Consider the following 24,208-nt stretch of genomic DNA (forward strand, 5'->3'; position numbering starts at 1 on the left):
CCCTTGAGACAGCAGGATTGGCTGGTTGCTGTGCATCGGTAGACCAGCTGAAAGAAAATGGACTCGCATTACTCCGACACGTTTCCTCTCGGTGGGTGGGGACAACGCTCTCTACATCGACGGTTGGCACATCTGTCTGTTGGATATAACACAGACAGGAAACTGAAAGGCTTGTGCCTATTTATTTGACAACGCATTAGAATTAACTTGTAGCTAGTGTCTTTTTATCTCTCTAGTTAAAAAGAGGAGATGAAACACATCAAAATACTTTGGTAGGGGATGAGAAGAGGGAGAGGGAAACAAGGAGAAGAAAAAGAAAGGAGAGAAGAGGTGGAAGGGAATATATATGGATGGTTCAAAAAGATTTAAATTTATCAGGCCTGAAACTTATACTAGAGGCTTGAACAATCGTTTGAAGTTACCATTTAATTCAATTGACATTTCTCAAGTGGCTTTTTTAAGTTCTCAAATTCCTTGTTTAATTGTAATGATGCCGACTGTAGAGAGCACTGACAGAGAATACTTAATACTGAGGTACTAATAAGAAGCTACAAGTTTCTTGGAACTCTTTTTAGTTTGGAATAATCATCACTTAGGTGGAGTCATTATTGGTACTATTATCAGCACCATTAGCAAATGATGAACTTTAATGCCATTCAAGTGCTGGCTTTACCAAACAAATCTGACCATGACTCAAAAATCTGTATTATTAGATTTCCACTGCTCACCAAGTAAGGTTCACACACTTTAATAACAATATGGCTTCAGTCTATTCTCTCTGGCATCAAACATCTTTCTCAGATACTTCATGCTCTAGCCTTATTTTCTTTATTATGCTAGGCAAAATTAAATGACTGCATATAAGGCTTCTCCAACTAACACTCTCTCCTCTAATAATTTTTGTAAAAAGTTACTTTTCAAGATCTAGGCCAAATAAAAATCTGTGAATGAATCTGTGTTCTTTGAACCCTGTTTCCCTCTATTAGGGCAATGTTTTAATCGATCCCTCTCAGCTCCTACCCTTACATATTTTACATGTTTAGTTCTCTTAATAAGTGTGCCTTAATTATGATATTATCCATATTGACCAAGTACCTAGCACAGCCTGACACACATACAGTATGCGTTCAAACTACCTATTCGATGTAGAATTTTAATTCCCACATCCTGACTTTTACTGAAGCTCCTTTTCCCAGAATAAAACCCACCAAAGTCTGTTAATAATTTGTGAGTTACAATACCTTGAGTATAGAAAGGTTTGTTGGCCTGAAATCTGGCATTTCCCTGATGCATGAAGTTCTGATGCAAACCATAAGGCCACGAACCTGGGACAAGGGGGAAATGAGGACGTGGTGCATGTTCCCAGGGAATTGGAGGATTTAGTCCTGGAAAGCTTGGCTCTGCATTTTAACAAAAAGGAAAAAATCATTAAAAAATCATCAGTTTGTACATTCAAGCATTCTTTCATTTCACAAAGTTTTATTCAAGTACCAACTACAGATCAAGACCTATGCTAAATGCTAATAACTTGAAAAAAATTTATTAAAAATCTAGCACTGTAACTGTGCTCAAAATACACAGAGGTGAGACATACAAGTTGTTGTTATGTGCCATCGAGTCACCTGCGACTCATAGCGACCCTATGTACAACAGCCCTAAACTCCGCTCTGTCCTGTGCCAATCGCACTGTCTCTGACACTCCCATCCCAATTATCCCAGTCACTGAATCAATCCACCTCATAGAGGGCCTTCCTCTCCTGCGCTGTCCCTCCACCCTCCCAAGCACGATGTCCCTCTCTAAGGACCGGTCTCTCCTCACAACATGTCCAAAGTATGTCAGACGGAGCCTCAGAATCCTTGTCTCCAAGGAGCCACCCGGTTTAACCCTTTCCAGGACAAATCTGTTTGTTTTCCTAGCAGTCCATGGTATTCTCAATACTCTTCTCCAGCACCACAGCTCAAAGGCATCAATTCTCCTTCTATCCTCCTTGGTCATTGTCCAACTCTCTGATGCCTAACAAGTGATTGCGAAGACCAAAGCCTGTATCAGACGCACCTTAGTCTCCAGAGAGACACCATTGCTCTTCAGTACGTTGGAGAGGTCCCTAACAGCAGACTTTCCCATCGCAATACACCTTTTAATTTCCTGACTACTGGTACCAAGACTGCTAACTATGGAGCCAAGCAAACTAAAGCTGTGTACAATCTCAATCTCTTCACCATCCATCCTGATGCTGCCAATTGGTCCAGTGGTGAGAATCTTTGTCTTCTTGACATTGAGCCTCAATCCATATTGTAGGCTGCAGTCCTTGACACTCTGCAGCAGGCGCTTCAGGTCCTCTTCAGTTTCAGCAAGCAGGGTTGTGTCATCCGCATAACGCAGGCTGTTGATAAATTGTCCACCAATCTTGACCCCACATTTCTCCTCACAGAGCCCAGCCTCCCGGATAATCTGTTCTGCATATAGGTTGAAAAGGTATGGAGACAGGATGCATCCCTGGCGTACGCCCTTCCCAATTTTGAACCATGCAGTGTTCCCTTGCTCTGTTCTGACGACTGCCTCCTGGTCCAAGTATAAGTTTCGCATTAGAACGATCAAGTGTTCTGGGATTCCCATTCTTCTCAGAGTCAGCCATAGTTTGTTATGATCTACACAGTCAAATGCCTTTGTATAGTCAATGAAACACAGATAGACATTCCTCTGCTATTCCCTGTTTTCAGCCAAGATCCATCTAACATCAGCTACAATATCTCTAGTACCATGACCCCTTCTAAACCCAGCCTGGACTCCTGGTAGTTCTCTGTTGATGTGCTGTTCCAGTCGTTTTTGGATAATCTTCAGTAAAATCTTGCTTGCATGTGAAATCAGTGAGATTGTTCTGTAGTTTCCACATTCTGTTGGGTCACCTTTCTTTGGGATAGGAACAAATATAGATCTCTTCCAGTCAGTTGGCCAAGTGGTCATTCTCCAGATTTCTTGGCACAACTTGGTGAGCACGTCCAGGGTAGCATCTGTTAACTGAAATATGTCAAGTAGGAAGACATAATAATGATAACTGCTATGACTAAATGCTTAGAGATACTAAGAAAGTGCTCTGGAAAGGAGCGAATATTTAAAGATTAGAGAAGAGTTCTTTGGGAACATTCCTAAAGCAGAATTTAGAGAACAAACTGCAAAGTTGGAGAAGGGAAGTAATTTTAGACCGAAGGACTGACACAGCAATATGAAAGCACACCAAGTTTAAGAGTCAAGAGCTGGAGAAGGGGGGGAAAAGTGTGATAGACATAAGGAAGTAGGAAGAGAAAAATCCCAACAGGTAAATGTAATCTGTATTTCAAATAAACTTGGTACATCATGTTTTTCTGTAAAACATTCTTCTAGGTGGTATAGCTTTGTTTTGTGCATTGCTGTACAGAGGTAACTCAGGATTGCTGTGATGCTTAACACTGTGACACTGATGCGCCATTATGTGATAATGGTTACCCATGCTAGACAGTGTTTTGTAGAGCTTCCCGATTAAAACAAGCTTGGAATCAGGAGTGTCCTTCCACTTTTGAAATGGCCTGCCTCTGGAAACTCTAGTGCTCAGGTCTTTTGTTCATAGGGTCACTATGAGTCATCTACGACTCGATGGCACCTAACAACAACATCAAGGTAAGGAGCTTACACTTATCCCCAAGATACTAACAACTAAGAATCAACTCTATCTCGGCCAGAAAAAAAAATCCCATTACAATGCCTGATCACTGGGGAATAATGGGTGGGACCGAGGGCATCAAAACCAAACAGGTCTAAGTTCAATTCCCAGTTCCAAAGCTAACTAAGATACAATTTTGAACCTAAGATAAGGATAAAATCAGGTATCAATAAAGAGCTTGACAAAATTTCTGACATATAAGTAGGATCTCAAAGAATATGAGTCCTTATTTTGTCCATCTATGACCAATCATCCCCACAAATATTTCGCTTTCTTTGTAAGCACATTCTTTAAAGTGTAATGCTCCCTGCGTTTTCTGGATTGTTTCTAGGGGCCACAGAATGCTAGGAAACAATCTGAAAGATGCTGCTTTTACTCTGAAAACTACCTAGCAGGAACTCAGTACAGAGGCAGACTATGAATAGGAGGACGGAAGGTAGGAATTTCTACAGCACATCAAGTAACCTAGCTTTTCCCAAAGTACTTGGCATGTTGCTATATGCCACTGAGTTGCCTGCTCAACAAAAGCTCTGGCCTCTGCCCTATACTGAGTCAAACTCATCATCTCCAACACACCTAATCCCATTACTCCACTCACTCACTCACTCACTCAATCTGAATCATCCAGGGTCTTTCTCTCCTGCACTCTCTCCACCCTTCCAAGCATGATGTCCTCCTACAAGGACTGGTCTTTCCTGGCCTGGCTACGTACCCAAAGTTTGTGAGATAGAGCTTAAATCCTTGACTCCTGGGAGCAACCTGGTTTCACCCTCACAGACCTGTTTGTTCTCTTGGCAGTCCACAGTATGTTCAATACTCTTCTCCAGCATCAAAACTCAAAAGCATCAATTCCTCTTCTATCATTTTTAGACACTGTCTAGCTCTCTGATGCATAATAAAGAACTTCCAAGACCATGGCTTGGATCAGGTGCACCCTAGTTTCTAGACTAACATCTTTGCTTTTCAGTACTATTGAAAGATCCCTGACAGCAGATATTCCCAATGCAATTAAGTCTTTTGATTTCCTGAGTGCTGGTGTCAAGAGTGTTAATGGTAGACTCAAGCAAACTATCTCATGTTAACAATTCAATCTCTTCTCTGTCTATCATGATGCTGCCAACTAATCCAGTGGTGAGAATCTGTCTTCTTGATGTTGAGCTTCAATCCACAGAGAAGACTGCAGTCCTTGACCTTCTGCAGCAAAAGCCTCCGGTCCTCCTCAGTTTTAGCATGCAAGGTTGTGTCATATGCACAATGTAGACTGTTGATGAATCTTCCTCCAATTTCTCTTCACAAAGTCCAGCCTCCTGAATGATCTGTTACACATATAGATTGAAAAGGTATGGAGAGGTACACCTTTCCTGATCCTGAAACATGCAGTGCTTCCTTGCTCTGTTCTGATGACTGCCTCCTAGTCCAAGTATAGATTTCACATAAGCATAATTAAGTGTTCGGGGATTTCCATCCTTCTAAAGGTTAGTCACATTTGTTGTCTTCTGAAATGCCTTTGCATAGTCAAAGCAACAGACATTCCTCTGGTCCTCTCAGCTTTCCGCTAAGATCCATCTAACATTGGCTGTAATGTCCCTGGTGACACTGCCTCTTCTAAACCCAGCTGTACATCTGGCAGTTATCTGTTGATGTACTGGTCCAGTTATTTTTTATAATCTTTAGGAGGATCTATCATGCGTGTGATATTAGTGATACTGTTTGATAATTTTCATATTCTTGTTGGGTCATCTTTTTATGGAATAGGAATAAGTATGGATATCTTCCAGTCAGTTGGCCTTGTTCTATCAGTGAGTGTATTCAGCATCTGTTTGCTGAAATATGTAAACTGGTATGCCATCAATTCCTGGGGCCTTGTTTTTGCTAATTCCTTCAGAGCACCTTAAAATTTCTCCTTCATTACGATTGCCACTTGATCATACGTTGTCTCATTAAATTATTCTTTGTCAGCCAATTCTTTTTGGTACAGTGACTCTGTGTATGTCTTTCATCTTATTTTGATGGTTTCTGGGTTATTCAATATTCTTACTTCACCATCCTTAAGTACTGCAACTCGAGGCTTAAATGTCTTCTTCAATTCCTCCAGCTTAAGAAATGCCAAGTGAGTTCATCCCTTTTGATGTTCTGACTCTGGCTCTTTGCACATTTCATTGTAACACTTTGGTTTTTTCCTTCTTGAGCTGCCTTTTGAAATTATCTGTTCAGCTTCTTAACTTCTTGATATCTTCCCTTTGTTTTGGCTTCTTGTATTCCAGTGCAATATTCAGAGTCTCTTCTGCCATCCATCTTGGTCTTCTCATCCTCTTTTGTCTTTGTAATGACCTTTTGCATTCTTCAGAGATGATAGTCTTGATATCCTCCCACAGCTCATCTTGTCTTTGTTCATTGGTGTTCAAAGCTGCAAGCCTGTTCCTAAGATGGCCTTTAAATTTGGGTGGGATGGACTTAGACCAACAAATCGTGAAGGTTAAGATTTTATAAGCGGAAAAAATAAATAAGCTTCAAAAAATATAACAACATGTGATGGACGTAGTATGCTTTGTTTGAAGCCTTATTCAAACAAATCAATAATACATTTTTCAGAGAAACGGGGAAGACTGTTTAAGAATTAGATAATACAGGCTATAGAAATGATACAATGATTCCTTTTTAATAGATATAATGAGTTTATGAGTTTATTTATACAAAATGGAAATGAAGGATCAAGTAAAAGAAAAGCAAATACTGATGAAGTCATATAATGGTTGAAAACTTGTGTAATGAAGCTAAAGAGGTCTGAATTCAAATCCCACTTCCACAGGTAACTATACTGAATAATGGTTATGTACTGGTTCATTTTACTTTACCACTTCCTTTTAGGTTATTTACTAAAGTCTTCATAATGAAGGAATTTTAAAAAGAAACATAAAAATTATCACCAACATGCTAGATAGAAAACTACATTGATAGTGTACACTGACCATTTTCAAAACATACAAATGTACAAAAATGATTTAATAGTACAATACCCAAAAATTACTAGGAAATTATGAGTAATTTTTTTCTTTTTCAAATGCTCGGTAACATGTGTTGCTTAGATAATCATGAATAAAATAGAGACAAGTAAAAAGAAAAGACAGAAATGTTACCCGAATTCCCGACTGCACCATTGTTCACCAGGGAATTTGGAGCCACCGTCCGAGGCCAATGTCCATCATGAGAGGAACTGGGGATTGTTACGGGTCTGGGAGCAGGCTGTGCAAAGATGATGCTGGGATCATTCAGGCCAATATTGCTGGGGGCACTGCCCGGTGCAGAATGGATCACTGGGCCATGGATAGGCCACGGAGGGAGATGATGCATTGGCAATAATCCCATATTATGCATGGGAGAATACTGAGCTGGTGGTGATTGTGGGAAGTTATACATAGGCATCTGGACCTGATGTGGGGGCTGAGCTCCCTGCTGAGGTGGGCCAAGGCTGGGCTGGGATCCTGCTTGTGATGGTGGCTGAGTAATGGCAGATGATTGAGAAGAATTCTGTGAAAATGGCTGAGGCTGAGGAGAATAAGATGGTGAATCAGACTGCAAAGAAAGAAAAGACATATTTCAAGTTAACAAGAATCTTAATTTCATATAAGAGATTAATAAAATAAAAAATAGTGGATTTATTCCATTAGCACATTATTAACAAAACCATATGGTATATATATTGCTGTTGTTATGTGTGAATGAGCCAGATCCAACCATGGGACACCCTCCAGCAGGTTTTCAGAAGCTGTAAACTACATGGGAGGAGACTGTCCATCTGTTTTCTGTAGAGCAGCTGATGACTTTGAACCTTGTGCGACTGGGTTGACAGAGCAGCTTCATACCACTAGGACAAAGGAATAGAACCTGATAGAATGAGAGAAAAATGTGCTCCCCCCCAAAAAAAAGCAAGCCAGATTTACTGGACAGCTTGAACTACAGGATTCCCAGAGACAAGTGCCCTGAGATATTATTTAAAATATGAACCACAACTAACCCCAGATGTTACATGTACAAGCGATAACAAATTTGACTCAAAGAATAATCAGTATCAACTGTGACCTTTAAAAATTCACCAATACAAGACCAGTCAACAATGTCTTTAAAATACAAATGAGAAAATAACAGAAACTAAATTAAAGAAAACAGAAAAAAAACCCCACTAAGATTGCATAGTGAAGAATGAAAAAAAGGGAACCTAAAATGTATAAATTTTCACTGAAAAAATTTTTTTAAAATCATAAAACCTTATTCCACATAAAGGTAACTTTTCTCAAGGTACTCAAAATATTTTTTCCCAAAAAAAAATTTCTTAGAGGAGTTTTGCCTCATAATATACTTTTATTACTCAAGGAAAAGAAGCCTAGAAAATGAACTCTTCATATGAAATCCACATTTCCAATTACAAACTAGAAACTTGTATCTAAATATCTCACTGTCACTTTAATTCAGTTCCTCAACAAGTATTTATTGTCAGTTATTAAGGTGGCCTGGTGGTAAGAAACTGTGCTGCAGTCTCAAAGCCAAGGCTCATGGTTCAAATCCACCAGCTGCTCTGCGGAAGAAGGATGGGCAATCTCCTCTTGTGTGATCTCCTCAGCTATGGGTCAGTTCCAACTCTAGAGTACAAACAGTAACAACCCTGAAGAGATGGAAGTTTATAGAGGGCAAGAGTTGTGGTTGTTTTGTGTTGCCAACTTGGAAATGATTTGTAGCTGATCCTAAAGTGGGTTTGCAGAGGCCACAAATGGCACAAGAAGAGACTACTGACGTCTCTCTCAGAAAGCAGCTAGTGGATATGAACTACTTGTCTGAGGACTGGAAATATATAGGATTTAAGAGTGATAAAAGATTGTTGTTGATGTTCTGTGCTCTTGAGCTGCCTGCAACTCATAGCGACCCTATGTAAAATAGCCCTAAACCCTGCTCTATCCAGTGCTAATCTTATTGTCTCTGACACACCTACCCCATTAACCCAGTCACTGAATCAATCCATCTCATCAAGAGTCTTCCTTTCTTGTGCCCTCTCAAGCATGCTGTCCCTCTCCAAGGACCAGTCCTGCCTTGCAATATTTCCAACGTAAGACAGAGCTTCAGAATCCTTGCCTCCAAGGAACAGCCTGGTCTCACCCTCTCTAGGATGAACCTGTTTATTCTCTTAGCAGTAAATGGTATATTTAATACTCTTCTCTAGCACTGCAAAAATGCAGTTGTTACGTGCCATCAAGTGGCCTGCAACTCGTAGCATATACCTATGCTCAATAGCTCTGAAGCTGGCCCTGTCCTGAGCTAGTCTCAGCATCTTCCTCTCCTGAGCTGTCCTTCCACCTTCCAAGCATGATGGCCTTCTCTAAAAATCAGCCCCTCCTGGCCATGTGCCTAAAGTATATGAGACAGAGCTACAAAATCCTAGCCTCCAAGGAGAAAGTTAGTTTTACTCTAAGACAGATCTATTTGTTTTCTTGGAGATCCATGGTATATTCAAAATTCTTCTCCCACTCCACAAGTAAAAGCATGGATTCTTCTTCTATCATCCTTAGTCATTACCCACCTCTCTACTGCACAATAAGTAACAGCAAATATCATGAACTGGATCAGGTGCACCAGTAAAGAAATACTAATTACTATGATAAAGAATACCTAGCCAACTTTGAAAGGAGTAAAGAAAAACAGCAAAATGTGCAACAAAGCATGAATGTAAATCCAAAGTCCCTATAAACTTTCATTTAAAAAAAGTAAAGAGCATTTCCTAGAATAAGTAATCTCTAAGCTGGAACTCAGGGTAAAGATAAACCAAGCTGACAAAGGAAGGTAAGACATAGAAAAGTACAGCTTTTTAAAGTGGTAAGAATCTGGAAAACTGATGAAAGACTGAAGTACAAGTGTAGAAAAAAGGCAGATCCCTCTAAGACCGAAGAAGAGCTAAGTAAGGAAAAGATAATGAGTGTCTTTTGGGCTCCTTAAAGGATTTTAAACCTTATCCTTAAAACAATGGAAAGGTAAAAGGTTTTTTACCTACAGGATAAGATAGAGTAAGTTTGTATTTTGACAAAAATATTCTACCATAAAAATGAAGAAAAAAAGAATGATGACTAATAATCATAATTAATACTGATGAGACTGGTTAAAACAATTTCTTTTCATAAACATGATTCTATACATAGGAAATCCAAAGAATCCATAAGAAAGCTATTAGAAAGGATATATTTAGCAAGCAGAAAACAACATAAAAGCTCACCACAGGATACAAAGTCAGCAGAATTGCAGTAAAACAATATAGAAAGGCATATAATTTATGGCTTAGAATATTAAATGATAAAAAAAGCCGCATTTGTCATAAAGCTTAAAGTAGGAAGAGGTAAATGAGAATCATAGGAAGGAAATAGGAATTGTTATGTGCCGTCAAGTTGCCTGCGACTCATAGAGACCCTATCTATGTACAACAGCCCTACACCCTGCTCTATCCTGTGCCAATCTTATTGTCTCCGACACACCTACCCCATTACTCCAGTCACTGAATCAATTCATTTCATTGAGGGTCTTCCTCTCTTGCCCTGTCCCTCAACCCTCCCAAGCATGCTGTCCCTCTCTAAGGATTGGTTCCACCTTGCAACATGTCCAAAGTATGTCAGACGAAGCTTCAGAATCCTTGTTTCCAAGGAGCAGCCTGGTCTTACCCTCTAGTGAAGTTATATTCTACGTATAGTAATTAATTCCCTAAAACAAAATGTATAGGAATGAATGAAAAGCCAATTAACTTTGTAAATTCACTCAAATCACAACAAAAAACAATCAGCACAAGTTTCTATATATTAGCAATGAGAAAGCAGAAAATCAAGTTAAGAACCATTATCATTTAAAATAGAATCTAAAATAAAGTACCTACATAAGCATGCCACTAGAAAAGAGAAAGACTTGCACACACAAAACTAAATAATATTTAAAATAATAAAGACTATCAACAAAACCAAACAGTGGTTATTAGAAAAGAATTAACAATGACAAACTTAGCTAAAGTGACAAAAAAAATTGTAAAAACAAAAAAACCAACCCTACAATATATAAAAACAACCAACCAAAAAACTTGAAAGGAAGCAATTACCTAAAACAAGAAATAAGACTTTTACAACAGAAAAATAATGATCATAACAAAATACTATGAAATGTTGTATTTTATCAAATTTGAAAAATAAAATAGACAATCTTGGAAACACATAATTCACCTAATCTAACAACAAAACAGGTAGAAAAACAGTGCATAACAAAAGAGAAAAGACGGACTCAGTAACCAAAATCCTCCCAGCAAAGAACTTCCCCCAAAACCCCTTGAACTAGATGTTTAATCATGAAATTTTAGGAAGCATTCAGAGACAAACTGATAGCAGTTCTATTTAAACTTTTAGACAATACAGAAAAAAAGAACTACTCTCTTACTCAATCTATGAGCCTTAGAGCTACCTTGATATCCAAGCCAAAGACATAACAAAAAACCTACAAACTTTTATCTTAGATAAAAAGGTAAGAAATTTCAATTATAAGTGAACAGAATCTAAAAACTTATTTTAAAACTTACCATATACCCCAGCAACAATAGCAAAGTTCAATAGAGCAGCAAACAACAAATGCTGGTGAGGTTGTGGAGAGATTGGAACTCTTATTCACTGCTGGTGGGAATGCAAAATGGTGCAACCACTATGGTAGGTCTGGCGCTTTCTCAAAAAGTTGGAAACAGAAATAGCATTTGACCCAGCAATTCCACTACTGGGAATATACCCTAAAGAAACCAGAGCCATGATTCAAAGAGATGTATGCACACTCATGTTTACTGCTGCATTATTCAAATTATCAAAGAGATGGAAGTAACTCAAGCACCCATCAACAAATGAATGGACTGAAAAACTATGATACATTCACACAATAGAATATCACGCAACACTGAAATATAATGAACTCTTAAACATTATACAACATGGGCGAGCCGGAAGGATATTATGCTAAGTGAAATATTTCAGTCACAAAAGGACAAATACTGCATAACATTGCTGTTATAAAATAGGACAGATGTGGGACGATGGTTGGGGGAGAGAATGGGAAAAGAGTGGATAGATAATGAACACTATATTTGATCAGATGAGGGGAAGAACTGTCTGAAGTGAATATATGATTAGGCATTATATGTATGAATGACAACAATCTGGAAAAAGTCATGCTTTGTGGGGTGAGATGGAATAAGAAAATGTTCAGCAATGAAAAAAAAATTAAAAAACTATCAGGCAGCTAAAAAATATCAACTTACCATATATTGACATTAAGAAAGTTAGCACTGTATTTTTTGCCAACTATTGTCATCTCCATAAGGTATTTTGCTGTTGTTAAGTGCTGGTGAGCCAAGTATGACTCAAGTATGATCCTATGAGCAAAAAATCAGAACTCTATCCTAGTCTGTGCCATTCTTATCATCTGATATACTTGATTCCATTGTGGCAGCCATTTTATCAATCCATGTTGTTGAGGGTCTTCCTCTCTTTCACTGAGTAAGCACAATATGCTACTTTTTTACTAACACTAATATATTGCCAGTGAGTTGGAATCGACTAATAGCTGATCCACAATTGGGTTACCAATCCTGTAAACTGCCAGAAGCGTGTTCATCTTTTCACCAGGAATCAACTGGTCGATTTGAACCACCTGAGGCACGGCCTTTGAGTTAGCAGTGCAACTCTCTACAGACTATGCCACCAGAGCTTCCTAATTTGTGTGAAGTTTTGGCTTGTGGGTTTTCTTTTTTAAATTTACAGTGACACATTAAAAAATGTTAGGATGCTCTGCTTATCACACTCCCTTGGGAAAAGATGTGGTTGAGGGAAATTATGTAACTCATGTTATTGCAATATAGGTAACACTGTGAAAAAAAAAGGGAATTCCAATGCTCATGAAAAACTTGTACACAGACAAAAAAGCAGTTGTCTGATGAAGGGAATACCACATAGTTTAACATCAAGAAAAGTGTGCATCAGGGTTAGATTCTTTTTCTGTACATATTTAATTTGTATACTGAGCTAATCACTCAAGAAGCTTGACTATATGAAGAAGAATGTGGCATAAGACTTGGAAGAAGACTCGCCAACAACCTGCAATATGCAGATGACACAACTTTTCTTGTACAGACTTCACTTACTGAAGATGATCAAAAGCTACAGTCTTCAGTATGGATTACATCTTAACCTCAAGAAAACAGAAATCCTGACAACTGGACCAAAAAGGTAGCATTGTAATAGATGGAAAAAATACTGAAGGGTGTCAAAGATTTTATTATACTTGTATTCACAATCAGCATCTGCAGTATCAACAGTCAAGCAATCAAAAGACCACTGTTTCATTGGACAAATTTGCTGTCAAGGATCTCTTTTAAAGTCTTAAAGAGGAAGGATGTCCGTTTAAAGACTAAAGTGCACCTCACCCAAAACATGATAGTTTTAATTGCTTCACATACACAATGAATGTGTTCTTAGAGCCAAGGATGCTGACTTTTTCTCACACACTTTTGGCATGTTCTAAGGAGGGACCAGTCCTTGTAAAACACATTATTTTTGGAAAAGAAATAATTTACAAAATTAAAGAAGACCTTCAATGACTGATGCAATAACTGCAACAATGGTCTTGAGTATGGCTGAGATTACTGAGAATGGTGTAGGTCACTACAAGGTTTGGATTTATTCTTCTGTGTTCCATTTGACTCAATGGGATCTAACAATAGTAATACCAACGAGGTGGGATTTATTCCAAAAGTAATTCAACATTATAAGGTCTATTAATATAATAAATTAACTCCTAACAACAGCTCCGGAAACCCTGTAAACCTGGAGAGAGGATGAAAGGCACCCAAGCGTTGAGGACTCTCCTTCATAGGGTTGCTATGAGTCGCCTGCGACTCAACGGTACTTAACAACAACAACAACAACAACAGCTAACAAATTGAAACTGTCTCTGGATGACCCAGCAGTGAGTGTTCAGAGGCTATAAATCAAAGGCTAAGTATGTCTATCAGAGTATCCCATAGAGGCAGCTGGTGTAATCTAATTTCCTACACTTGGACAATACAAATATTCCTTACTCACTATCCTACCCGAGCCCCGCCTAATGTGACACCACATCAGGAGAATAAATGCAAAGAATAACGATAGAAATACATACAGAAAAGGCATTCGATAAAATCCAATACCATTTCTTAATAAAAACTTCCAGTAAAATCAGACTACAATGTTAAATTCCTCAACTAGATTAAGAGATTTCTGTTAAGGAAAAATAAACACACAAAAATAACAGCCAACATACTTAACAGAGAAAGACTCAAGAGCATTTTCCTTGAGAATGCGAATGAGACAAGGATGCATGCTATCACCATTTGTATTTAGTATCACAGCCAGGCCAATAACACAAGGGGGGGGGGGGAAGTGTTGAAAACAAACATACAAAGCTATCTCTATTTCAGATGGGATGATTTTTTTGGATAAGAAGACATGAAGAAACCACAAGAAAGCTTTAGAACTAAAACTCCAAAGTACAAACAAGATTAACGTAAAAATTAGTTGGGCTTCTATGCCAACAAAGAGAAAGCTGAAAAAGAAAATTAATATAAAACAATCCTATTTACATCAGTATCTAAAATAATAAAATACCGAGGAGCAAAACTAATCAGACTGCTAAAATTAAGGAGGACCTAAAGCGCTTGCTACAGAAGGTCAAGGATTGCAGCCTTCAATACGGACTGAAGCTCAACATCAAGACAAAGATTATCACCACTGGGCTAACTGGCGGCATTATGACAGACAGAGAAAAGACTGAGACTGCTAACAGCTTTAGTTTGCTTGGCTTTGCAATCAACACTCTTGGTACCAGCAGCCAGGAAATCAAAAGACGAATTGCACTGGGCAAGTCTGCAGTAAGGGACCTCGTCAGAGTATTGAAGAGCAATGATGCCAGTCTGGAGACTAAGTTGCACCTGACCCAGGCCACAGTCTTCACAATTACTTGCTATGCATGCATCAGAAATCTGGACTATGACTAAGGATGACAGGAGAATCGATGCCTTTGAGCTGTGGTGCTGGAGAAGAGTACTGAATATATCATGGACTGCTAGGAGAACAAACAGGTTCATCCAGGAGAGGGTAAACCATGCTGCTCCTTGGAGGCAAAGACTGTGAAGCTTTCTCTGACATACTCTGTATATGTTGGCAAGGAGGGACCAGTTCTTGAAGAGGGACATCATGCCTGGGAGTGTGGAAGGAGAGTGTGAGAGAGTAAGAGTCTGGAAGAGATGGACTTACTCAGTGACTATGGTACTGGTGGTATGTCAGAGACCATAAGGTTGGCACATGATAGAGCAGGGTTCAGAGCTGTTGTACATATGGTCACAATGAGTCGCAAGTAACTTGACGGCATATAACAACAAACAGCAACAATACAATAAAAACTATATATAAAACACTACTGTAAAAACTAAAGCAAACCTAAATAAATGAAGTTATAATCTATGATCATAGATGGGAAGACAATCTATGATAGTCAAGTATTATAATGAAATATGTAAAGAAGAGCTAGAGTCAGAAAATCAAAAGGGCCAAACTCAGCATTTCTTAAGCTAAAGGAATTGAATAAATTCAAGCCTCGAGCTGCAATAATCAAGGATGCTATGGGCAGAATTCCTCATATGCGGCCCTGGATGTGCTCACCAAGTTGTGCCAAGGAATCTGGACAACAACCACTTGGCCAACTGACTGGAAGAGATCTATATTTGTTCCCATTCCAAAGGGTGACCCAATAGAGTATGGAAACTATAGAACAGTATCATTGATTTCATATGCAAGCAAGATTCTACTGAAGGTTATCCAAAAACGAGTCGAACAGAGAACTGCCAGAAGTCCAGGCTGGATTTAGAAGGGGTCGTGGTACTAGGGATATTGTAGCAAATGCTAGATGATCTTAGCTGAAAGCAGGGAATACCAGAGGAATGTCTATCTGTGTTTCATTGATTATGCAAAGGCATTGGACTGTGTGGATCATAATAAACTAGATGACTGAGAAGAATGCGAATCCCTGAACACTTGATCATGCTAATGCTAAACTTATACTTGGACCAGGAGGTAGTCATCAGAAAAGAGCAAGGAAACACTGCATGGTTCAATATTGGGAAGGGTGTACACCAGAGATGTGTCCTATCTCCGTATCTTTTCAATCTCTTTGCAGATCAGATTATCCAGCAGGCGGGGCTCTATGAGGAGAAGTGTGGCGTCAGGATTGGTGGAAGATCTATCAACAATCCGCATTATGCAGATGACACAACTCTGCTTGCTGAAAGTGAGGAGGACCTGAAGCACTTGCTGCAGAGGGTCAAGAACAATAGCCTTCAATATGGACTGATGCTCAATTATCAAGAAGACAAAGATTCTCACCACTGGACAAATGGGCAGCATCAGGATGGATGGTGAAGAGATTGAGACTGTTAACAACTTTAGTCTGCTTGGCTCCATGGTCAACACTCTTGGCAACAGCAGCTGGAAATTAAAAGACTTACTGCGATGGGAAAGTCTGCTGTTAGGGACTTCTCCAAAGTTCTGAAGAGCAATTGTGTCACTCTAGAGATTAAGGCGCATCTGATACAGGCCATGGTCTTTGCATTCACTTGTTATTCATCAGAGAGTTGGACAATGACTAGGTAGAAGGAGAATTGATGCCTTTGCGCTGTGGTGCTGGAGAAGAGTGTTGAATGTACCTTGGAATGCCAAGAAAACAAACAGATTCATCCTGGAGAGGGTTAAACCGGGCTGCTCCTTGAAGGCAAGGATTCTGAGGCTTCATCTGACATACTTTAGACATGTTGTAAGGAGGGACCAGTCCTTAGAGAGGAACATCATGGTTGGGAGGGTAGAAGGACAGTGCAGGAAGGGAAGGCCCTCTATGAGATGGATTGATTCAATGACTGAGGGAATCGGGATGGGTGTGTCGGAGGCAGTGTGACTGGCACAAGACAGAGCAGGGTTTAGGGTTGTTGTACATAGGGTCGCTATGAGTCGCAAGCAACTTGACAGCACCTTAAAGATAACAACAACATGGGCAGAATATGAAATGATCCAGGAAGCATTAAAAGAAAATGGAAGGGGTATACAGAGTCATTGTATCAAGAGGAATTTGCTGACACAGAAGAATTTCATGAAACAACGTATGAGTAAGAGCCTGTGGTGATAAAGTAAGTTCAAGTTGCTGTGAAAGAACTGGGGGGGCGGGGGTGGGGTGGGTGAGAAAAAGGCCCTAGGAATTGAAGGTATACCAATTAACGTTTTTCAACAAACAGACGTTGCCCTGTATGTGTTCACAAAGTTGTGCCAAGAAATGTGGAGGACAACCACCTGACCAACTGACTGGAAGAGATCTTTATTTGTCCTAGTCCAAAGATAAGTGACCTGACAGAGGGTGAAAATTATCAAATAATATCATTAATATCGCATGCAAACAAGCAAAATTCTGGTGAAAATTATCCACAAATGACTGGAATAGAGAACTGCAAATGTGCAGGCTGGGTTTAGAAGAGGCCTTGGTACCAGGGATATTACAGCTAATGTTAGATGGATTTTGGCAGAAAGCAGAGAGTACCAGAGGAATGTCTATCTGTGTTTCACTGACTATGCAAAGGCATTTGATTGTGGGTCACAACAAACTGTGAGAAGAATGGGAATCCCAGAACACTTGATCATGCTTATGCAAAACCTCTACTTGGACAAGAGGCAGTCGTAAGAACAGAGCCAAGGAAGCACTGCATGGTTTAAAATCAGGAAGGGTGTCCTATCTCGATACCTTTTGTCTATATGCAGAACAGATAATCTGGGAGGCTTGGCTCTACGAGGAGGAGTGTGGCATCAGGACCAAAGGAAGACTCATCAACAACCTGTATTATGCAGCTAACACAACCCTGCTTGCGGAAACTGAAGAGAACCTGAAGTGCCTGCTGCAAAAAGTTAAGGACTGCAGCCTTCAATATGGACTGAAGCTCAACATCAAGAAAACAAAGATTCTTACCACTGGGCCACGTGGCAGGATCATGATAGACAGTAAAGAGGTTGAGACTCTTAACAGCTTTAATTTGCTTGGCTCCTTAATCAACACTCTTGATGCCAATAGCCAGGAAATCAAAAGTCTAATTGCATTGGGAAAGTCTGTTCTCAGGGACTTCTCCAGAGCACTGAAGAGCAATGATATCAGTATGGAGCCCAAGGTGCGCCTAATGTAGGCCACAGTATTTGCAATTACTTGCTATGCTTCAGAAAGCTAGACAACTTTAAACTGACATCCTTGTTTTTTAGCACTTTACAGAGAAGTGCCTGGAGAACAAACAGGTTCATGCTGGAGAGGTTAAAACCAGGCTGCTCTTTGGAGGTCTGATATACTCTGCACATGTTGCAAAGAGGGACCAAACCTTGGAGAGGGACATCATGCTTAGTACAGTAGAAGACTCTCAATGACACTGATTGATTCAGTGACTGGGGTAATAAGAGTAGGTGTATTGTGTCACACAGTTGGCACATCAGGGTTCAGAGCTATTGTATACAGGATCACTTTAAGTCACAGGTAACCCAATGACACATAACAATAACATAACTGTAAAAATGTCAATATAACAAGCAATCTATAGATTCAAAGCAATCCAAATAAAAATTCCAATTGCCTTTTTTCCAATCCTAAATGGATTAGCTTGATATGAACAGACAAGAACTCCCAAAATGACCAAATCAGTTTTGATAAAGAAAACTAAAGTAGGTGACCTCACAATTGCAAATTTCAAATTAATTTCAATTTCAGCTACAACAGTCAAATCATCCTGGTATTATTAGTTTATTCACAGATACACAGATCAATGGAACAGAACTGAGAAAGTTGTACCTCTAAAGTCAAATGATTTTCTACAAGGAAAAGTCAATTTAATAGTGAAGGAACAGTATCTTCAACAAATTGTGCCAGAAAAATGGTATTTCTACATGGAGGAAAATGAGGCCAAGATCCATACCTCATACCTTATACCAAATAAAAACAAGAAAGAATCAAGGCCCTAAATGTTAATATAAAACCATGATGCTCTTCAAAGGAAGTAGGAGGAGTAAAGTTTTCATTAAATTATATAAATAAAAATGCTAATAGAAAAGCAAACAAAAGTCTAATTAAAAAATGAAGAAAGGACATGAAGAGACACTTCACAAAAGAAGCCAACATGCTCACAAAAAAATGCCCAGAATCATTATCCATGAGAGTCACAAATTAAAAAGACAGCTAGAATTTTGCCCTTATTAGCTTGACAATAATGGAGACTTCTCGAAACAACAATTAGTGAGGATGTGAGGAAACTGGAATGCTTAACCAATGCTGGTGGGAATGGAAAAGGGAAAAGAGAATGGCAATTGCTCAAAAATTTAAAATTAGAAGTAATCATGTACCACAGAAACTGTACTCCAAGGTAGTCAGTAAACGCAGGAAGTTAAAACAAGTGATATGAACAGGACTCTTGTATTTAGTAGCAGCACTATTCACAATAGCAAAAAGAAAGTCTCAGTATTCATCAATGGATAAATGAGTAAATACGTGGTACATACATACCATTGACCACACAAAAAAAATAAAAATGAAGTCTTAATGTATGCTACAACACAAATAAAACTTGAAAATATTGTTGTCATTGCTGCTAGATGCCTTCAAAAACTATGACACTAAACGACTCTATGAACATAAGATCAAAACTGTGTCCTATTCTGTGCCAACCTCACAATCAAGTCCATTGCTACAACAATAACTGTGCCAGCCCACTTTGTTGAAGGACTTTTCATTCTCTGACTCTCCACTTCTCCCAGCATTATGTCTTTTCTGAAGGACTAGTCCCTTCTAATAACTGATGTTCAAAGTACGCGGGACGAAGTTTTAACATCCTTCTCTTTAAGGAACACTTTGGTTTTACTTTTTCCAAGATACACTTGTTCGTTCTTTTTGGCAGTCTGTGAGAGTCAGTATTCTTCTCCAACATCACAATTTAAAGGCATTGATCTTCTGTCATCCTTTCTCACTGTCCTACTTTCAGATGCATAGGAAGCAAATGAAAAGACCAGGGCTTTGATGAAGCACATCTAGGTCTTTAAACTGACATCCTTGTTTTTTAGCACTTTGGAGAAGTGCCCGAGAGTAGACTTTTCCCAATCAAGTGTTTTGATTTCTTGACTGCTGCTTTCTCTTTTCTCCATCTTTCCAAGTACTGCCTATTGGTCCAGTAGTGAGGATTTTTGTTTTCTTAGTTTTGCATCTCACTTACTTATTTATTTAATTTTATTTTACTATTTTCTCTGTGTGTGTACCATCAAATCAGATCTGACTGCTACGGGAGATTATCCCTCCTTCTCCAGTAAAGCATCTGGTAGATTTGAACCATGCTCCTCTGGGATTGCAATGCTGTTTTCTTAGTTTTATCCATACTGAAGGCTCTGGTCTACAATCTTTTGCAGTGTTTGAGGTCGTCTTCATTTTTTGCAAGCAAGGTTGCATCATCTGCATAATGCTGGCTGTTCATGAGTCTTCTTCTAACCCTGATGCCACATTCTTCCTTATATATTCCTGCTTCTTGAATTATGTGCTCAGTATGCAGATTGAAAATGTATAGAGAAATGATACAACGTTCACGTCCACCATTCTTGATTTTAGTACTCCCTTTGTTCTCTTCAGACAACTGTTTCCTGGTCTATGGATAACTATTGCATGAGCACAATTAAGTATTCTGGGATTCCAAATATTATCAATGCTATCTATAATTTGTTATGATTCACATAATCAAATGTCTTTGCACAATACCATTCTGGTACTTTCTGTTTTCAGCCAAGATTCAACAGACATCAGCAATGATAGCTCTTTTTATTTTTATTATTATTAAATTTTATTAGTTTTAATGAACATTTACAGAGATTTTGGGTTTTCATTCATTCATTGTTGCACTGTTTTCTCCACCCTTCTCTCCAGTTCGTTCTTCTTCACCCCCCCCCATGTCTGTTTTAATTGTCCAATTGCCACAGTGCTTGTCAAAATCTCCTTTGTCAGTGTGTCCCAGCAATGATATCTCTTGTGCCATGGTCTCTTCTGAATCCTGCTTGAATCTCTCACAGTTCCCTGTTTATATATTGTTCTAACCAATTTTACATAACTAACATTCATCAAATTTTACTTGCATGTATTATTAATGAAAGCTTATATTTTAATCTAATTGGTAACTTTATTAAAAAGTGTTTATCTTATTTTAAAATGGAGCTAGTAAGTTAAAAAAATTCTTGTTACTGTAGTCGGAACTGATTCATATCTGATGCTACAGCATGTTTTCTGAGGCAGTAAATCATACAGGAGACTGTCCAGCTTTCTCTCAAGGAACATCTGGCGGATTTGAACGGCATGCCTTTGGAATGACAGCTCCTTATACCTTTCTAAAGCAGTTTGCCCATAGACATAAATCCAGATCTACCTTACTTAGGCCACCAGAGCGCCTGGCCTAGTGGTAGAAGCTGTGCTGCAATCCTGAAATCACGCAGTTCAAATCCACCAGTGGCTTCACAGGACAAAGACTGGCAATCTCCTCCCAGTTAACTGTCTCTGAAAACCCACTGGAGGGTTAGCTCTGGGGCAGTCCTAACTCGAAGGTACACAACAACCACTATCACCTTACTCCAACAGGTTCATGTTGACTGCATGCGCTTACTGATGGTACCAGTACAAAACAGTATGTAAATCTGGAAGATTGTATTTGCCAGTCTGAGCACTTACCAAAGATAGAGATATTTTACTGTCAAGACTCCCCCACTGATAGGTTGACTACTTACACATTCTGAGGACTGCCTTGTCCTTATGGGTTGATCACCTTGCTGCTGAGCTGTACCTGCACCCTGCTGAGCATTTACAAGGTTTCGGACCAGCTGGGCTGCTAAAAGAAGACATTCCAAAGAAAATCAACAGATGATACATCAGGAAAATGGTAATAAAAGTCTCTTCTTATGTAATGTCTCAAAAGTGAAACTTTATAAATTTAGATTTTTAAACTAAAATTGTGTTAATGAAGAATTTTAACCACAGATTTTTTTTTTTTAAAAAAAGACATTTTAAAATCCTCTACATCAAGAAATGCAATGGTTTTGAAACTAAGATCAAATGCCATACTACTTTTCTAAGTAAGACAACCTATTTATTCAAGAAAAATACATTCTGCAATCAAGAACTGGAGTAACTATAAATTATTACTTTCAAAATGATCTAATAAATTTTCAATAGACTCATTTGGTAGTCAGTTTCTATCTGATTCTTGATATTCCAATAAAACACAACAAAAACAGGCATCCCTTTTTCACAACAGTAACAGAGAAGAAGTATAATTATAATTTACAATACACAGTCTCAGAAAAGAACTGCTGATGAAAATGTTTAACTTTTCAGAGGGGAAAAAATATGACCAAATCTAGGGAAGCTGAGTGGTCAGGACAGACTTCTGAGGCTTCAAAAACAAACATATTCAAAACAAAACAAAATATCTACTGTTGGGTACACTGAGTTTCATGGAGAATCCATTTGTGTCAGAGTAAAACTGTGTTCCACGGGTTTTCCAATAGCTGGCTTTTTGCAATGTTTGGCTTTTTAGAAGCACAATCTTTTAAGTGCTTCTGGATGGCCTCAAACCATTTGGTTCTGTTAGGAACCAAATGTATTGATTGTTCAGAACACCGAGAGACTCTGAACATATTCAAGTACAGTTCAAACGCAAGAGCCTTACTATATAACTTTATTTCCTTAAGAATCCAAAAGGTCCAAAATCACACAACCAAGTATAGAATAGAAAAAAATCTGACCGTTGGTATGAAATCAAGACTTAATCCTCACTAGAAACTATTTTATAGCTTTTCCCATTTACCTGCCACACCGCTATTCCTTTGACGGGCCAGCTTGACTTCTGGGCACTCTCTCCGAACATGCCCTGCATCTCCACATATAAAACATCTGAGGTCTCTAGGATCTCTATAGTCTCGAGTGTCATGGAGGTCTCTAAGGTCAAGATCTCGGGACTCCTTATCATCTTCATTTCCTTCCTTTTCTTCTTCACTGTCTTTCTTCTTTAGTCTAAAAAGTAAACTGCTGATACCAATAATGTGGGGCTAGGGACTTTCAAACTGAGTGAATCACAGGTAAAATGAAACTATGTAAGAGCCTCACAATCACAAAAGGATTTGACATGCTTATTATTTCATGCATCCTATCCTTTTTTTTTTTAATTCAATGCTTTTGTGTGTCACTGAGGCAGAACCAACCCATATCTGACCTTCCTGTAGGTTTTCAGAGGCAGTTAATCGTATGGGAGGAGATTGTCCATCTTTCTCCCATATTTGAAGGCAATAGAGCTTACATCTATAACATAGTACTTAGATAGCACACGGTGGGCATTCCAGTATTAATAAGGAATTTAAAATATTTAATATAATCCTAATCCTACAATAATCCTTAGAATTGGTATTAACTACTTTTCACAGAGTAAGAAACCAAGGATCAGAGAAGTATCTTACATAAATTTATCTATCAGTAAAATAGCAGTAATGAAACTAGGAGTGTTTTGCCAGAAAGGTTTTAGGTTTCTAAAATTAGATCAGAATTGATTAAAGAAGGAATTTTCAAGCCCTATTAAAACATATTCTACAGAATCTGGGCAAGAGGTGTAAGTATGTCTCAAAGATATCTTTTGAGAGAGTTTATAAAACATAAACTTATCAAGATATATGGCATAGGTATTTTATAAAAATATTCCTAAAGGTTCATGTGATATATTATTATTAATGGTTTACAGGACTTTGAAGTCTTCAACAAAGAAAATATGAGTTATCTTTTTTTTACCCTTGGTTTCTAGCACAGTCCCCAGTACACAAATAGATGTCAATAAACATTTCCTCAAAAAGTAAATTTTTCTTTTAAAAACCCTCTCAAAGAATAAATTAATAAGTAAAAGTGGTATGTAATACCATTATAACATTAAAAGTCTCAATCCATTAGAAAATCCACTCAAATGAACATTTACCTAAGGTCCAATTTGAAGCTCCTTTCTCTGACATAAACATTTCTGTATACAGTTATAGTTATTAATTTGCCTGACATTTATTTTTTTCTGTAATTTGATATATAGTCATTTGCCAACCTTCTCCTCTTTGGGCAGTCTTTCATGTAGTGGCCTATTTTTCCACATACACGGCAACATCGATCATTGGGAGCCAGTTCTCCATCTGTTAATACTCTGGAATCAAAGAAGTACTCCTAGAAAGAAAACAAAATTTTACTAGAAAAAACAAATTCTCCATAAAAGTTTTGAACCAAAGAGGAAGGAAACAAACTTGCAAAAGTATTTGAAGAAAAAGGATAAATAGTCCACTGTAAGAAAAAGGTTAAGAATT

The 24,208-nt window shown here is 38.4% G+C and overlaps 1 protein-coding gene across 2 annotated transcripts in view; it reads right to left on the reverse strand.

Annotated features, from left to right (window-relative positions):
- Nucleotides 1–68: 68 nt before the first annotated feature.
- The window catches only part of ZCCHC11 (zinc finger, CCHC domain containing 11), a 140,943-nt gene continuing 116,803 nt past the window's right edge, over nt 69–24,208 (reverse strand). Inside the window, exons 25-30 of one of the 2 annotated variants that reach the window (XM_006879684.1) lie at nt 23,956–24,071; nt 22,687–22,904; nt 21,608–21,708; nt 6,836–7,271; nt 1,242–1,400; nt 69–136 (exon numbers count right to left, since the gene is read on the reverse strand). In XM_006879684.1, the coding sequence (XP_006879746.1) occupies nt 69–136; nt 1,242–1,400; nt 6,836–7,271; nt 21,608–21,708; nt 22,687–22,904; nt 23,956–24,071 (1,098 nt within the window). Of the gene's footprint in view, nt 137–1,241; nt 1,401–6,835; nt 7,272–21,607; nt 21,709–22,686; nt 22,908–23,955; nt 24,072–24,208 lie in introns of both variants that reach the window. The other variant, XM_006879683.1, reaches the window with a different exon arrangement.

This window comes from Elephantulus edwardii, unplaced genomic scaffold (assembly GCF_000299155.1).
Source record: "Elephantulus edwardii isolate Elephantulus edwardi_28Jun2011 unplaced genomic scaffold, EleEdw1.0 scaffold00005, whole genome shotgun sequence".
NCBI lineage: Eukaryota > Metazoa > Chordata > Mammalia > Macroscelidea > Macroscelididae > Elephantulus > Elephantulus edwardii.